This window comes from Ischnura elegans, chromosome 9 (genome assembly GCF_921293095.1).
Source record: "Ischnura elegans chromosome 9, ioIscEleg1.1, whole genome shotgun sequence".
Classification (NCBI taxonomy): domain Eukaryota; kingdom Metazoa; phylum Arthropoda; class Insecta; order Odonata; family Coenagrionidae; genus Ischnura; species Ischnura elegans.
In genome coordinates, this window is record NC_060254.1 from 111,300,276 (window position 1) to 111,318,952 (window position 18,677).

General features: G+C 41.0%; 1 protein-coding gene across 7 annotated transcripts in view; it reads left to right on the plus strand.

Moving 5' to 3' along the window:
- Positions 1–18,677, plus strand: part of LOC124165351 (CREB-regulated transcription coactivator 3-like) — a 146,399-nt gene that overhangs the window by 74,547 nt on the left and 53,175 nt on the right. For all 7 annotated transcript variants that reach the window (XM_046542714.1, XM_046542708.1, XM_046542709.1 and 4 more), the window contains one exon: positions 17,347–17,779. In XM_046542714.1, the coding sequence (XP_046398670.1) occupies positions 17,347–17,779 (433 nt within the window). The remainder of the gene's footprint in view (positions 1–17,346; positions 17,780–18,677) is intronic.

Here is an 18,677-nt window from a genome sequence, read left to right on the forward strand (position 1 = left end):
CAATGTAGATATGTTTAGTGAAAAGATAAACTCGCATGGACAAATTAGTTTTTCAAATTGAATCGAGTTCTATCCGAAAATATGACTTAACGATGAATCTAATTTTGAAGGAAGTCTTTTGTGGCTTCATTTTTTCCCACTGCTTCCTTCTTTTTCCTGGTTATCCGTTAAGATGTTTCCTTTCTCTGGTTGTCAATAAACTTATTAAAGATATGAGTCATTTTGTCTTTAAGGGAAAATAACGACATATTGTGGAGCCTTTTTGTATTTCTGTTGAATATTTTCGAAGAAGCTGTAAACTAATACATAAAAAAACCATTTACGGTCGTTCAATGTATCATGGAATTAATTGTTCGCCACTGATCATTATTGTCCAGGTATTCCGAAGGGGGCACATCGTATCTTCTCGACCAGTTTTTCTTTTTTAATTGGGACTTACTTCCTGTTAAGCACTTGCAATATTTTCTTGAAATCTTCTGTCTATGGAGAGCAGTCCTTTGTAAGTATTTTCCTTTATCTCAAATTTCGCCTCGGTACTTTCCCATGTAGAAAACTAATATATTTAAGATATAGGTTGGCAAAATCATGCTCTATTTTCATTTAAACTTCTAAGGTAACGTTAACGTGGTTTGTGAACGAGTTATTCGACGCGAAGAAAGACGACCGGTGGAAAGTGTGCGAAGGGTCCACTTCAATCGCTTTGACTTCGCATCCCTCCCTACATTGCGCCTCAGTTTCGAGGCCAAGCCGAAGAATATCGATGCTGTTTGTTGGAGTTTTGACGTGCTGTCGAAAACATTCGGGGGAGACGGGGAACTCCATTGTCACAGCACAGGAATCGATCGGGAAAAAAATATTGCCCACTGTTGTGTGCGTCAAAATGGTGTGTTTGGCATCCTCTCTCTCAGTGGAGATTTCCTCGGTGCTGCTGTCTTCATTGGATTGGTCGAGAGAAGACATTGAAGATTAATTAGTATTTCATAGCTTATTGTATTGGATGAACTCGGTCGGAATTTCCGACTACAGAATATGAGTCGTCCTCAATACGTGGAAGCTGTCATCAATTAAATGTTTAAGTAATGCATTTCGATCTGTGTTTACGATTATTTTCAAATTTTTTATTCATATTCGTCCGGTAATTCAGGTGAAGCATCATAATCACTGCTTGTATAGAGAATTATTCAAAACTGATCACTTATTATTAACTCCGTGAGACCTTTATTATCATAAGATACTGTATGGGAACTGGATGGTATATCGATTTCATCACACATACTTAGTTATTGTACAAACTATATGCGATTCCTCGATCATTGTATAGCTCTCCCATTTCTTTCAGAATTATGAACATGCGATTTCATTCCACGTTGCCAAAGGCCTCCTCCAAGTCGACAAATGCTTGAACGTCGCAGTAAAGGTTTCTCGGGGTATGCACCGGGTCAGGTCCTCCATGTCCGACATGGAGGCCAAAATTACTCCTCATGTGCCCTTCATTTTCCTGAATCCGAATTTGTCCTCATGCCGGGATTCTTCAGCTCTTCGTCTTATTCTACTGTACATTATTCCTAGTTTGTATCCTCGACGCATTTGTCATCAAACTTTCATAATCCTAAAATCTTTACACTTTGCTGCTCTCTTTTTTTGTTAGGAAATGGGATTGATGATGCTCTTTTCGAAAATAAAAAGAGAGAAACTTCGGAAAGCCCCTCACCTGCCCTCAATCCCTCCCAAACCCATGATCATGCATAAACCGCATGTGCAATAAAGGAATATCATTAGCCCCGCAGAGGGATCCAGTTTCGGGAACGAAACAATCGCCTTTTTATTCTTGGCGCGATAACTAACGTCCATGGGCCGCGAAAGTTTTGACCAAGTAACATATTTTATTTTTTATAGTCCTCTCTTTGAAGCAGTATATAAATATGCCTACTTTTATGGAGATTGGTGCAAATACAGCGAAATTCATCGACATCTCCATCAATATATCGTATCCGCAGTCTATTTCCTTAGTCTTATCCTTGTGATCGATTCTACCGATTCTAATAATTAGGCCGTGACAGAATATACTGAAAATCAGGCAAATAGCATTTTACTTTTTATGATTTTTTTATTTACCGGCGTGTGATACCGGTGAAATCTTCTCGGGTTTTCCACCGGGTGAGTTGCATGTAGGCCGACGTTTCGATGACTGCCACTGCCATCGTCTTGAGGGCATTAAAAACAGAAAATTGGTCCATTCTGATATAATAGTCTTTTTCGCGCCAAAATGTGTCAGGTTTCTTATGATTGGCTCGCGCTAATTTTCTGCCTGCCTTCCTTTATTTTTCGTACTGCTGGGTTCCGAGCGGCGCACAGTGGTCCCAAATCGAAAAAAGCTGGCAAAAGTCATTTTTTCGACTTTTTACGAGGAAGTTTTGAATTATGTATTCGGATTCTACAGGATGTGGCCTATAATATTTCGTACCTGATAGGTCTGTGTGATTATTATGTTGACCTGTGTAACCCGTCAAACATGGGCATATTCAGCCTAAAACGCCCGAGGCGTAGAAATAGTCGATTTTAGGGTAATTCAACTTAATAAATTACTATTTTAATTTCAAGGGATTCATTTGTCAATTTTTATACGATAAGTTTTCATATTTTTTTACAATATTATAGTATTTTTTGTTCGTTTCAGAATTTATTATAACAATATTTAATTATTTATAATGATAGCTATTTTTGAGCCTATTTTTAGTCATATGTGTCGATATAGTTTTGTGCCCCTCCGTGCCCCTCGAAGATTCCTATGCTGAATCCTTAGAAAGAGTGTATAAAACAAGATGGAGGAAAGAAATCTTGCCTATACTTGCCTATCCGACATCTAGAGGGTTTTAACTTAAAACCCTCTAGATGTCGGATAGGCAAAACTTTTAAGTTGAGCGGTGCACCGCTCCGCTGAGGGCGGCTGGCCGGCGGCCGGCGCGGCGGGAGACAGTGGCATTATCGCTCAAATATTCCTGTATCGGTGGTCAAACTTGCATGGTGTATACATAGCATAATTATACATCCTGTACGATTACATACATCAAGTGCTTCTCGCCTATCGTATGCGCACTTCTTGTTTGTGCACTCACCTTCAAATATTCATGAAACCAATGAGGGCCGGTTTTCATGCTCTTAATGAGAAACATTATGAGTGATCAAAAGCGACTACTTAAGTCCTTATGCGAGAAAATTACCTTAACCACAAGATACTTTTCTCTGCAAAACCTTCCTCGTATTTTTATAGAGAAGAGATTCCTTACATGCCGTACAGTGTTGCCAGCACGTTATTCCGAAATAAGGTCTTGGCGCTAAGAGAAATAAATGCTCCCTAATGCCAAGAATTGTTCACAGGATCATTTCAACAGCCCATAGACGTAGATAGGATTGAATTCGGAGGGAAAAATTCGTCTAAACCCACCAATGGAGCGTGCATCTTGCAAGTGCATTTTTAATGATAATGGAATGAGGATGACGGCCTCCCTCACCAGAGCCATTGCATGGATGTGATGAATATTTCCCACTCAGTTTTATTTAATGATTTTCTTAGTGAACAAGTGCTGTGCTCCGAACTGTGCTAACACGGCTAACTCGAGAAACTTCTCCTGTCCAGATAATTAAAGCACTTGGTTTGCCAATGTTTGGCATTCAAATTTCAGTATGCACTGGAAACTCAGAGGCAAGTCTATATAAGCTTTTATATATTTTATTCAATGTCAACTCATAATTTCCGGTTTATTATTGGTTAAAAATAGACAACTTTTAGAAATCACATTCATCGTTTCAGCCGTAAATACTCCTGTTAAATTTGAATCCTGGGTGCCGCAAATTTTATCGTACCTTGCGGTGTACAATAAAAATACAGAGAGAAAAGAATATTAATAAGCGAAGAAGGAGGAATATGTCGTGGAATATTTGAAAACAAGATTTCCACTGAATGAAATCAAGCATGCGAAAAATATTCTGACGCGTTTTGCGCGAAGAATGTTTTCTCGAAATACCTGAGAAAGTGGAATCAAAGCTCGAGGACAGATGAGCATTTCAAAGAGACGTTCAAAAGCTGGTTGCAGAAGGAAATAAAAATTCCCTCCACAAGTAATTCAATATTTCCCTCTCGCATCTAGTGAGTGCAAATGATTACCGTGTATGCACAGTCGGCGAATATATGCAGTGTATAAAAATAATCACTCATTAATCTCAGTCATCATATTTTTTAAAGTGGAGTTTTAATTCAGGATTTCATTTCAGACAAGATGAAACTACGTGTAAATATAAAATTATAATCAATAAGTAAGAAATATTGGACCCGTTTCCATAATTTTGAAAAATCTACGAACAAATGCTTTATGTGTATGAAATGTAATTATTAATGTGATTTGCAATTTTCACGACAGGTATCTATGAAATACTTGTCCATAGACTTACAGTGATATTAAAATCTCTATCCTGCGGCAATGAGATAAATAATGAAGACTTCAGCCAGTATTGCATTGAAATAGCTGAGCTGTACATCGATTATGGTTGGTATTATATGCTGCTCATGGTACATAAAGTGCTGATACATGGAACAGCAATTTCCAAAGAATCCTTTCTTACAATTGAAGTTTTAACGAAGGAAGCATTGGAGGCCAGGAACATAGACATGAGGAAATTCCGAGTGCAACATACAAGAAAATACTCAATAATGTTAAATTATGAAGATATCTTTCGAAGGCTCCTTTAAATAACTGAATCATACATTTTAATTACATCAGGAGTTACAAAAAACGAGGTCAGCCTATCAGGTGAGGTGAAAATTTGCTAATTTTAAGTGATTCGCAGAGCGACAATGAGTCCGATGGGGTGACATCAGACGACGATTCTTTTAAAATTCGTTTTTTGTGATACATGAAAGCGATTTTATTGCCATTAGAACATTATTTTCCTCAATTTTCTTAATATCAGTCATTTTATTTCATCTAATGTGACTTATCAAATACATGGAAGCCAAAAATGAGTGAGTGTGAGTATTTTTTTCCGATTTTGGTATCTCACCGACTATGCTGATGGTCGCGGGTTCGAATCTCACCAATTTCATGTCGTAAATTCTATAATGGGTTGTAACAACAATTTTTACATCTTTTGCCTTAAAATTATGCTATTTTAAGCTCTCCATGAACACCAAGTTATCGCCAATCGCAATGACATCTACATCGAGATTTTCTAAAAATTGTTTAAATAATAACAGCTCAAAAAATGCTAAAGTGAAGGGATATCGTAAAAATAATGCCAAAACCAGATTCAGACGATCAAAATCAGTAAAGGACATCCACTTTTGTTGCTATTTTAGGTAAAATTACGACGTTATTAATTTTGGCCAGCTTTTTTCGATTTGGGACCACTGTGCGGCGTAGCTGTTGTCACGGTTTCCATTCAAATCTCGATCGCCTCCTTCGTTATCCGGCCACCAGGACCTCGCCCTCCTATTCTTACTCTATCAGAAACAATTCCCTATTCATACGGGTCCCATACACTATTTCATTTGATTTATTCACTGAACTCAGAAATAAAAGCGTCCTCTTTTAATCGTGTGAATATGATTTTCTCACTCGCTTTGAAAACTAGTTCCTGGTCTTGTATTGAGCCATCATTTCGGTTGCAACCCGCTCTTGTCCGTGGGTGCTCTGAGGAATTTTCTGCCGCACTTCCGGCATCATGAGACTCCCTTTCCCCCTGTTGCCCAATCGAGACCTCCCCCAAGGTCGTCGTGCGATGGGCCGAATTGCGTGCGGCGACGCGTCGCGCGGAGATTCCCGCTCACTTCCCCTCCGGCCTCGGGCTGGCGAAACCGTGAGAAGGTCCTTGGCCCTTGACCTTCCCCAGATGTTTTGATGCAATTGATTTGTTTCTGCTCGAGCCTTGCCGTTAAGTGTCATGTATTGGGGCTTACTTAGGTGTGGACGAACCACTTCACGTGCGTTCGTAGGTGATCCATTCAGCTGGCCATAGGGCTTTAGGTTCGATTCTCCTCTGCAAATTAAAGATGAAGTAAAGGCCGTTATACACGGTGAACGATCATGCTGAATGATCACGTGATCATTCACCCAGGATCATGCGAGTAAAATAGAACATGCTCTGATTTTCACTGAATGATCATGCGCATGAAGGTTCATGCGCGAATTGTTCCGTCGTACACGGTGAATGATCATGCGCATGAAATCATTCGCCGTGTATTGCGGCCATAAGAAAGATCTCTCCCTCTCGATCGACCTCTTTTCAGAGCTTGCAACCTATTTAAAACTTGTGCTATCGTGTTGAAATTTTACGGTATATAATTACAATAATATGGTTTATTGTTATTGGACTTGTCCGTTGAGAACATAGTAGGGTTATGCGATACAGTAGAGCTCATAATAGACAAAAAAATGTATTCGGGGAAAATGTAGGGATTATTATTACTGCATTTACCGATTAAGGTAGGTTTCCATGGAGTACTTAAAAAGTGATCTGGGAGCCTCCCTTTTCTTCCAGCACTGCCTTATTCAATTCACTATTAGGCCTACTACTCCCTTTCAATCTATCTAAAAATCCTATTCTTTCCTTCCCCTCCCTCGTTTCCCTAACATTCTACCCTCTAACACCAATTTCAACATCCCCTCCCCGCTAAGCACTAACTCCATACATTCCTTCTGTCTCCTCCGTATCTCATCTAAAAGCTGCCTCTCCTCGCCAACCATATCCAGCACTTCGTCGTTCCTTTTCCTCTCCGTCCATTTCACCGTCTCCATTCTTCTCCATAACAACATTCCGAATTCCTAAGATAGGGATAGGCGGATACATTGTGTTGAAAATAACATGAGGACATAAAAGTTGAGAACTAACAACAGAAGTTATCGACTTTCGAGGTTTTCTATGTAGCGAAAAAATCTTTTATTAAAAACAGACAAAGAGAATCCTTATATAGCGTAGACCCTTGACAACTTAGGCATGTATCTGAAATTTGAAAATTTCATCCCAGTAATATCTCAGAGGAAAATATTTTCGAATTTGGCCTGCAAGCCAATGTTGACGTGGGTCCTAAGATTATATGCCCGGAAAATGTCCCCATGATAGTATGAAGCTTTGTTCACGGCAGCTTAATGCGACTTAATTTGGCGTAACCATTTAGTTGGCATCTCGCGAAGGAGACATATTGGTTCGCTACAACCGAGCATGGTCGAACCCGACCTAATATAGTCATTGGTTGAAAAAAGATCATATTTATCTTAGAATTAATTGGTAGCTAGGAAGATAGTTTTGTATTGTCAATAACAGACACTTTGTTACTTCCACAAAAAAATTTCTTTTTATAATGACCGGTTTTGGCTGTTACACCATTAGCAATTACCAATTTTTTGATGATGGTGTAACAGCCGAAACCGGTCATAAAATAGATTTTTTTTGTGGAAGTAACAAAGTGTCTTTTATTGATAAGATGGAGCCCTACCACCTCGTACAATCTTCAAGTTTCCATTTAATTTAAGATAGCTTTGTGTTTCGAAGCAGATGAAAACTACCCAAGTCCTCTAAGCACAATTTTACGATTTAGGTTTTTATATTAAGCAGCGATTTTTCAACTAGTCTAGTGGTTGTGAAGATGGCTTAAGTTTTATTCAAATCATGAAAAAAGGCAAAAGGCGTTTAGTCGAGAGACGCGTCCTTCATGTACAACATTTACAACATGTATCAAGTGCCCACGTATGTTTGTTAAATTCTTTCCGCAATTCTTTCTTTTTTGTGTAAATGCGTTGAAGAACCGTATAGCTGTTTTGGTTGCCCTCACATGGGTATGCGATCGGGGTTTTTGCGATCCTTGGCGCTGGTGCATGACAGCTGCCCGCACGCCTGACCTCGTCGATTTCACCGTCCCCTGTTTTACCGTCTCCCTTTAGAGACTGGATTTTCAATGTGGCGCATTGATACCGTTTCTTTTTTGCCGCGCGGAGCTCCTCAGGAGAGTTTGTCGGTCAACAGTTGTCTCTCGTCGTATTGACTTAGCTGTCGCGTTAGCTCATCGCCCGGGAAACTGGCTCGCTCGTGGGCGATTCGCTCAGAGGACCTGCCCCATTCGCACCAGTGGAAATGCAAAACGCGAATCTTGTATTTAGCGGATTCTGCAGTCGGCCTCCACCCTCCGCGCATTTTTAATGGTTTTACAACGGCCGTCACTCTTACTGCTGTTGGACAGCGATTCGAATGTAAGACATGGTGCTCTCCTGGCGGTGGATGTGGATGAATCCTTCAATAGATTCCCACCAGGTGAGCTGCTCCTCAGTCAGAGCCGACGTTTAAATGACGCTAACTCTGTCATCGCCCTCTCTCGCTCAACGCCTGAACTGAAGAAGAAGGCAGAGCTAGCCATTGAAACGTCGGCTCTGACTGAACGGCTCACCTGGTGGGAATCTGGAGGAGAATTCATCTACTTAGCGATTAGAATTTTGCGGGAAATTTAAGCTATAATTACGGGTGTTAACCATAATTTATATTTGTAATATTGTTACTTTCCTTTACTGCTACGTTGCATGTACTATCCCCTTCGTATTCATGCAAAATACTCCGCGACGGATAGTGACGCTCTAAACGATATTTATATTTTATTTGAAAATTCGGGTAAAAAAGGCCAAAAGTTTTAAAATATATATAAAATAGTAAAAATAGTAGAACCCGAACAAAATTTATTTTCCACTATGGGATAATGTTTATATTTGTATGCAATAATGTTTTTTGCGAAATATGTTGTGTAAAGTTAGTCCTCCGTGAAGCTGAACTTCTTCGAAATCGACCGATGTCTTTCACGTAACTCTCATTTTTGTCATTTCACGCAACTGTAACTCTTGAATGCTCCAAGTTTGACGGGTCCCTGTGGCGGCTCTGATTAACGAAAATACTAAATCAGGAGCACATTTTGTAGACCACATCCTGTAGAATCTGAATACAACATTCTAAAATTCCTTGCATAAATACGAAAACATGACATTTGGCCAGCTTTTTTCGATTTGGAACCACTGTTTGCTAGTCGGTTTACCCATCATTATTTGACTCCTGTACACCTTGCGTGGTGTTAAAAAGGCACGAAAGAAAGTTGATGGAAATTTTTTTAAATAATATCTGTATGGATGATTTATCGTGATATTCCAGTCCCCTTAGGTTAATGGCGGCGTTCATGGGAGAATAAATAAATGCCCGTGGGTTTTAGTCGTTTTTGAATGAGCGTGGAAATGTTTTGAGCGCGCTGTGTCGTATTCATTTGTCTCGTGCGCTCTACTTCCGTGTTTCGTTAACTCAAACCGTGAATCACGGAATGAGGCATCTAAGAATGAAAAGTATCAGGAATGTAAATATGGAATGGAGGAATGAGCTCCGGGAGGGGAAGGAAGAAAGCGAAGTTAAGACTTAATTTCAACAGAGGTAGTGCGGTTGTTGGTTCTCGGAACAGTGACAGGTGGCGTACTGTTTGCGTTATTTTTATAAACATATTGCCATGGAGCTAATTTTTCGTTTGGTTGAGTCTCATTCAATTTTCCGCTGTTTTTCTACTAGCGATCCTTGAAATGCGATCTTGTGAACAAGCAGGGGCGCAGCTAGGAATTAAGTCTGGGGGGGGGGAGGGGGGGTTAAGTGCAACTTATACTGAGGGGGTGGTATACTCGCCTTGATAAGCGAGAGGTGCAATGGGTTACGGGTGCAATGCGAGCCACTTTTTTCCACTATTTTGCACACTTATGTTTCTGATTGGGAGGAATATCATTGAAAAGTTGTGAACTTAAATTATAGGTCACATCATCATGTATATAAATTTTGGGTAAAAACCCCTTATTACACCTTATTTCCCCGTGAAATTCGGATCATTTTGACCGTCTGCGACGCGAGTGGCGACTTTTGTAAACCCATTTAAATGCGCGGTCGGTGACAACACATTTAGAGGCCGACTTGAAGATCCGCCTTTGTAATATTCGTGCTCGTAAAGCTCACATACGAATGCAGAATTTGGGGAGCGAATTCTCGTCCATTCGTGGGTCTCCCTCCCACAAGGAGAGCAGTCGACCGCGCTAGAAATGTTCTTATATTATATTTCCGGTTTTGGCGCTGGCAGTGGAGTGAGGTCTTCGCACACTTCCCTAACTTGTAAATACGAGGGGTTACCCAAAAATAACCGGAACCGAAAAAATCGGAATTAATTTTTTTTCGTTACTAACGTTAGTCACATTCGAAGTACTCTCGATTTACTCCGATATATTGGTTAAAACATTTATACCACTGCGCAAAACACCTGTGGTACTCGTCTTTTCCAATGCCTTGCAGCGCCGCCTTCGATTCTCTTATCGCCTCCGTAATGTGACCATAACTTTTCCCTTTCCTCACCATTTTCAATCGAGGAGCAAAAGGAAATCATAAGGCACTTTTGTACCTGGGTATAAGACATTGGGCTCGCGACACCGTCACCATCATCGCTACTACATACACGTGTAATTGTGTATATTCTGTATATACACAGTATACTCGGTATATACACAGTACTTTTGGAGGAGTACAAACCGTTGAAATTTTTAAAATAAAACGTTTTCACTTCTTTATAAGCGAAAGACAACATATCAACCGTTTCCCACTCAGTTTTACCGAGCAGAGAACGAATCTTCAACGCTGCTCGCTGTTCTCGAATATCAGCCATTTTAAAAATCGTAGAGGTAAAAAAAACTCTTCGAATTCAAACTGTCGCAGGGGCTCGCAACGACCATCTTCAGCCACGCCGTTTCGCATACTTACTCAGAAATGATGATATAGATGAGGGCCAAGCCCCAAATATAAGATGATTTACAGGCGCAGCGATTTCCATCCGGTCATTTTTGGGTCCTCCTTCGTGTACGCACGAATCGAGTGGCCCTGGATGAAGAGGGTGTCGGAGGAGGGAAGCGCTTATCTTGCAAATCCAGTTTTTTTTAATGAGTCACGGGCGATGATTGCTTAATTCATGATATAACCGCCAGCTTAATTCATGATATAACCAGGATGATTGTAATGGCAACTTAAAAGTAGGATCCGATACTGGGCTCTCCAGAGAGACTCCCGTCAGGTCTAAAGATCATATTTTTCTTCCTTTGAAGAAAAATATCTTTCTTAAACTTCGTGGATTAAGATTTCCGTGTTTTAACTATCTGTCGGTGATTGACGTCAATACGTTTGTGGGACCAGAGGGGGGCTGGGATAAGGTTTGCTTATCGGCACCGCAAGTGCGTAAGCATTTCCAGGACAGCTGTCCAAGTGTTACCGAACGTCTACGATACCATTTTTTCGGAAGAAAAATCAATCAGTGGCTAAGGAACGCGGGGACGAGCTCAAGATTATTTAAAAGATAATAATAATAAAATTAAGAAACATGCATTAAGTTTTGCATAAGTTAGTTGGCTATACTACAAGTCATCTAATCTATTTATGAGTCCTATCGCTGCCGTTATAACCTCTTATTGATCGTGGAAAAAAAGACATTCTGAATCTGACCAAGGAAAGGAACCGCCCGCTCAACTATTGTTCGATGTCTAGGTTAAAGTTAATTTTAATTTGGATAGTTGTGGGTACAGCTAACTTCGAACTAAGCCTCTGGCGGCTCTCTCACTTTTAGGGCATGTGTGCTATTTACTTTCTCTGGACCACCTCGCGAGGTTTATTGCTGGATTTCCTTTGCGATTTGAACCCTGGACCATTTATTCGTTGAGTTCAAATTGCCGTTGTATTCTTAAAAGCACGAAACGTGCGAGGTGGCTCTTTATAAAGCAACCTTCGATCTTGTACCCTTTATCATCTGAGGTCAGTTATCGTAGTTCGATGCAGCCCCGCGATTAGCCCTCGCATCATTGTTGCCCTTTTAAAAATATGTATAGTAACCCCTTTGTCTGTGCTGCCAGGATCGCGTCGACCCCTCATCCATTGCCCATCGCACCAGCCCTACGATTGGCCGTGTCTGCGTATCAGTTGTTATATTTCGTCCGTTTTATTCGTAAGTAATTATTTGTACTTTCCATATTTTCCTTAACCACTATTTCTCGGTGGTGCGTTTCATATGTGTCGTTATACTCTCGAAAATTAATTCGAAAGACTGCCAAGTGCCGCATTGTACGCATGCGCCCATGAAGATTATTATCGTCGCTCTTCTTTGATTATCTTGTGTGCGAAGTATTCGTTAGTTATTTTTCCAGCCGGTTTGGTGTGGTAGTTTTGCTCAGGTTGCGCATTGCCTTGCTAGCGTTTGCACTTTCCACCATAAATGTAGCTTACCAAGAATTTTCTACGTTAATTAGATCTACGTGCCGAAGCGACTTGCAATGACGGCTGATGTATGTGAAAGTGGAAAAAGTCTTTCTGCCTTTCTTTGGAAGATTCAAATAGTTGAGTTAAATTCATGACGAAGTGCTCGCGAATGCATTCAAATAGAGTCGAGAGATATTTGTCTATTCCATTGGATTCCATACATTCATTCGTCATCGTACTCGAGTAATTACCCTTGTAAACGTCTTTGAGTGCCCACGTAAGATGAAAATTTTATAATATGCTTACTTTGATGGCATATGGTCACTCTGGTGCATTTGGCACTGTTCTACCGCGTCCACTTAAGAGCTCACGTTGGTCCTCTTGTATTTCACTAGACGTCGCCGAAATCATTATCAGGAAATGTTTCACTCGGTGGGAAGGTAAAGGTAGTATGAAGAGATTGGTGTTGAATATATCAATATCATTTTTCCGCCCGGTGCGGTTGTTCCAAGGCGTTGAGAAGCAACTGAAACAGGTTGCGGTTGGCTTCGCATGCTGGCATCCGTTCCTATGTGGGCGGTAACCAGTTTTTCCAGAGAGCGGCATGACCTTCCTGTTGTTCGTTCATGCTTTTATGTGTATTCAATCATCGCTGTGGCATTCGTCTGCTTATCCTCATCCCCTCAATGCCACAAACGAATTTTTTTCGATATTACTGTTGATGTGTTATTGGACAAATGGGTAGATAGTGTGATTAATGCAGAAGGTCCAAGAATAGTGGGATATGGAAGCCTTTTATAAATCTTGGGTAGAAAATGGGGCTATTCAATCGGTCGCGTAATGAGAGACGATGGATTGTCTTGAGGAAAATTGTCGTGAGAGGAAATGAAGAACGGCAGAGGCTGGCCACCGATGAGATACGTACCGCAGGTGGTGTAGGATATACTTAAAGCGGGAGAATAGGGTGGTCCAATCTAAACCTAGCAAAGAGCGCGAATCCTAGCAAAGCACTCGAATCTTTCCCACTCACTTATTCTCTCCTTGACTCAAAAATACGAAAGAAACTTTAATTTGCTATCGATACCATCTGTTGTTATTCCTTGCCGTAGCGGCGGAAAAAATATTATTGTGAAGCCCGTAAACATCTTTCTCAGCTTCGCGCCCATAAGTTTCCATTTCCTTGAATTTTTCTTAATCTTCTTGGTCGGTCACTCTCGATTACTTTCAGATTCCTGCTGTGCAATGCTGGAAGACCTATGTATTGTCAATTTTGATTTTTCAAAAGTCATTAGAAGTAGTCATTATGTTATGAATGTTCGTATTCAGTAAATTAATCCTTGATCTGTACTTAATCAATGGAGTGCAGCGAAATGGCTGGGGAACTTAGATTGGAAAAAGAGAATTGGCATATATTTTGAACTTTTTTCGAAGCCCTAACGGAAGTACAGACGCGAATCAAAAGTCGTTTACGTTAGAGGTAGTGCTATAAAAATATAAATAGTTTGCTGAAAAATATTGTTCGTATTTAAACTTATTTCATCAGATTCTCGTAAATCTGTTTTTTTTATCGCCTAAATTTAAGTGTCGCGATTCAACTTATGACATTCTCCCCAAATTTGATGCCAAGAGTACCGAGCAAAATTGAGCTCCACACTGAATTATTCACTGAATACGCGTTTCACGGCCATGGTGCGCGATAGCCTGCGGGCTCTTCTAGTATGTTAGTGGAAAAATTTGAAGGTCAAATAACTTTTTGATGGTATTAATTGTTAAGGGAAATCCAGGAACGTGGATAGATAGCGTAGTGGTCAGCGCTTTGGAAAGTCAAAGGTCCGTGATTCCATTCCTTGCCCATGGTTTTTTTTCCTTTGCCAACTAAAGTGAATTTGTGATTTTTTTACGTTGCATGAAATATTTTTTGAGCTTGTAACTTCATTTTTTATGTTCTTGCTCGGTTTTTCAAATATTTTATTGGTATTGTGTCACTTATAGAACGCTTTTATAATAGCCGAACTGTCGCCAGAATTTATAATTTCCTTTTTCTATTATTAATTAATCTATGATTCGCGAGTCTCGGACATGTGAAGACACGAGTCTTCACCTCCAGTTTGACTCACGTCTTACCGGTTCGATTTCCCAGAATGAATGATCTGTCTCCGGAAGGAAACATCGTTGAGACTTGACGGACTAAATTTGATTTGTAAGCACAGTATTTGCTGCCCCTTGGACTGATGTTACCAGCAAATGCCTTTTTACTGCGACTTACTTCCGGGCGTTGACCGGAATTGCGGAATATGATGACATTGCTCTTTACTTTCCTGGTGAAAGAAAACCTCTTCGCGGGCACCTGTTGCGCACCATATCCTAGATTTCCGTTTTCATTATTTTAATGTTGCATAGCCAGGGTTAATGTTCACTTCCTGATCATTTGGAGAATCGCTCGATACTTAACGTGTCTCTGGCGGAAATGAATAAGTGGGAGGTAAACGCGATATCATTCTTAGGATGGAAGCAGCACCATGCGTTTATTGATACATTGTTTGAAGTAATGTCTTGAGAAATTATCCTTTGAATTGCTTGCTAATTTTACCATTGTTCCGATTTAATAAATAAGTGAATTTATTGTATTCTCGCGAGGGGTGTTCTCTTTACGATTTATGGGATTTTTAAACGCTTCAGACACTCTGACTATACTGTGAGAAATTTTTTTGCTGGAATAACAAAGCAAGAAGTTCGCTGAAAAGAGCTTCAAAACATCGGCGGAACTGGATTGTATTTTGTGACCAAACTCTCACTTCTCTACCGATGGATGTGGTCGGCGGAGATGATTTATTGATACGTGCATGTTTAATCCTTGCACACTCGATAGATAGATACGACGTCGTCGTGATTTATTCCGTCAGTAGTTCACTGATATACATTTGTTAAAATTGAATGCGAGTGTGAATCCCCACTCTAGGTGTCACGAGATAAACGCTGATTAGATCCTCTGAAGAGCTTCTCTCAAGCCCGCCGTGATACTAAAGAAGCATTTGTCTACACGCTGTTGCTGTCATTTTCTCCTCTCCTACTACGTATCTGGAAGAATGTCGACCGTATTTCGCGCCCCCTCCATGATCTAGGGTATCAGAGATGTGACCTTTTTTATCAGCCTGTCTATTTTATCGTGGATTGTTTTCATATGGAGGTTCCGCTGTGGCTGAGCCATTCCAAACAAATAGTATTCGCGTATGTTTTTATTTTTTGTATTCGTTGGTGCGTTGTAATTGGTATGTATTTAGTTTGTTGAGGTATCAATGTTTTACTTAATAGAATTCCGCCACCGCGTAGAGGTTTGCTGTGAAATTGATGCGAAGTTAGCACATCGTGACGGTGCAGCTAGGCATAAGTGAGAGGCGTAGCCAGGAATTTCGTTCGGTGGGGGGGTCCATTACCAGGGGTGAAAATTTTTTAAAAACAGGGTACTAAGTAGAGGGTCTTAAACGAATTTAACTCTTTTCATAATCGAAAAAAACTTCATTTTTTAAAGAAATATTTCGTAAATTCATGATTTTTCAATATTTGTTTTATTTTATGTAGGAAAAAATTTTTTTATATATTTCGGGGGGGTGTCCAGACCCCCCCTCCGGCTACGCCACTGGCACAGGTCCCAGTCTTCAAATTGTCCCCACCATAATGCTCCTTCAATAATTCATTTCGAGCATCCAGCTCACCTCAGGGAATCGTCTTTTTCTAAGGTATTTCATTCTTCATTTTAACCGGAAAATTCGAGACCGTTGAGGAATTTTAAAGCCCTGAAAAGCGTGGGGAAAAACGTTTATTGTTCGGTGGTTGCTTTGTTTCGCCGACGTTCAAAAGGACTCTCATCTTTCTCTTTCCGTCCTTTTTAAACACTCCCTTCCTACTCTGCTTAGCCCTACCCCTTCGAACTTCGCTGGTCTGCGCTGGAAACTTCACGAATTGTACCAAATTATAACAATGTTAAGTGAACCTCGGGGTACTCTGATAAAGTTCGAGTTAAGGTCTAAATTTATCGCTTCTAATTATTCTTAAAAGCGACTTCAGAATTATTACTGAGAACTACGCTTTTAGTGTGTTTTTAAGCCAAAAGCAACCACAGGTACTGAGTTAAAAATTGTCATGTTTAAAATTCAGGTGATAATCGATAAGGGTCTACAGTATACAGACACAAAATTAGAAGATTATAGTTTGAGTTTGATTCAATTAATGCGTAAAGAAATGAGGACAAAAACGACCGTTAGAGTAGATTTTGTAGAATGATTGCGCAGCATGTACTGCGCTTTGAGGTATTCACCGATTGTGTTGTAAACTTCTGAAGTAAAATAAAAACAGAAACTATGGCTTAAGGATGAATATTTAATCAATAAAGAGATTACCTGTCCCAATCTCCGAGAGAGTAATAAGAGAAGCAGTGAATTTTTTCTGCATCTACTTGGTACCGTGGGTGTACTTCGAGGGTGTGCGGCACGGGGTGATTCCACACCAGCACCCATCCTACTAGTAGTAGTCTTAATCAGGAACGCGCTCGTTCGCCGGGCACAGGCCAAACACTCATGCTGCCATGCAAATAAAACTACTCGTTAGTAGTGGAAAAACGAAAAGTTAGCGCAGTTAAAAAAAATTCGTGCACGATTTTCCCAAAAATTTAATGTAGATATGCATTATTTACACGTATAATAATTTATTTATTACACTTGCAGAGCCTTTTTACGCAGTCCGAGTCAAGTTATCTTACATTTAGAGCTGAACTATCGCTAGTATTATGGTCCCTTAGTGTACGCGGAATAAAGGACATATTATATCTATTAGTTCTGTAGTCTAATATTAACCATGTGATCGATTCTGCCATAATAATTAGGCTGCCTTAAAATATCTTGAACCTCAGGCAAAATGTATCCTACTTTCGCGAAAGATTTAATCTAAAATTTTCCTTTCGAACCAACTGAAACTTTGATAACTTTGGATCGAGGGCAATGTTTCTCTTCGACTACTTATCCTCGACTCGTCTAATTGTCCGCTAATTTCGATTGCTTTTTCCAGGGTGCCCTCACAAACTTGGAGGAGATAAATGCGGAAGGTGCTGCGGGCGGTGGCATCGCATCCGGAGATGGATCGTCTCCGACGGGGGGCGCCCCGTCGCCGGGTGCTTCGCGGAGGGACGTGGCGTCGGGTCGCGACGGATCGCAGGGCCGCTCTTCGGGGGCGCAGGGGGGGCAGGAGCGGGGGCGGAGCATGGGCGTGGGGCCGATGAGGGGCTCTCGCCCCGGGGGCGGCAACCGCATCGACACGTCGCCCTACGGCAGCGCCGCCTACCTCTCGCCACCGCCGGCCTCCGACGCCTCCTCGTGGCGACGCACCAACTCCGACTCGGCGCTGCACCACAGCGCCATGAGCGGCGGGGGCGGCGGTGGGCAGGGAGGCAGCAACTCCGGCCTCGACACGCTGCACCTGGGGCAGGGGTCTCCGCGGAGAGGTGAATACTTGGCTGAAGGTGGCTCATCCAGAGTGGCAACTTGGAGGGCTTTCAAAACTCTTAGTGCTAACTCGTGCGAAAATTCTGCAGTGAATTTATTTATTTATTCTCATACCACCAAAAACAGCTCATGTTAGCCTTTACATCGTGGTTTTCAACCAGAAAAAATAACTTATGCACAAGCAACCCCTGCCCTTGATTGGGGCAACCTACCCAGACGGGTCTTGAACCCACGACCTCTTGTTTTTAAGGCGAGGACTTAACCCTGCTGCCACTGAGAAAAAAATAATTTGCCTTGACAGGGATTTGAACCCAGATCTCCCGATTCCTGGTCAAGTGCTTTAGTCAGTTAAGCTGCCAAGACGTCATTTCCCTCTGTGGAAATTTTTGCATTGTGCATGCCCTCAAATTTTTTCTCTGGGGAATTTCCACACAATTTATGCATTGCAGGTGACTCCGTAAAGTTATCACTATGGCCAGTCCCGTTATACTTAAAATAAATCTGTGTGCTCACCTTCTTCCTGGGGTTGTACATCAACAGACAACTCTGCAAGTCACCGAAAAAGGCATGTGGCAGCGGGTGTTAGGACACCAGCAGTTAACAAATAAAACGGAAATGTTCAAACCAAGTTCTGCCTAGCATTTAATAAAGTCTAATAATATTTGGGGAAAATATGAATTCCCAATTGTAACCATTCAAAAAAATATCCCTCTTCAACATGTTCCGTGCCACGCACCGCCATAGGGCTTCTCACATAACTTCAAATCCGAGTTAGTGAGCCGCGATATGGCGTCTCGCATTGCTACTGGATGCAACTAGTGAGATGCCAATGGGCATCAAAGTAGCATTTTCGTTGAATCATCAAGCGATTTATAGAACTTGAAATTTAAGCTACAT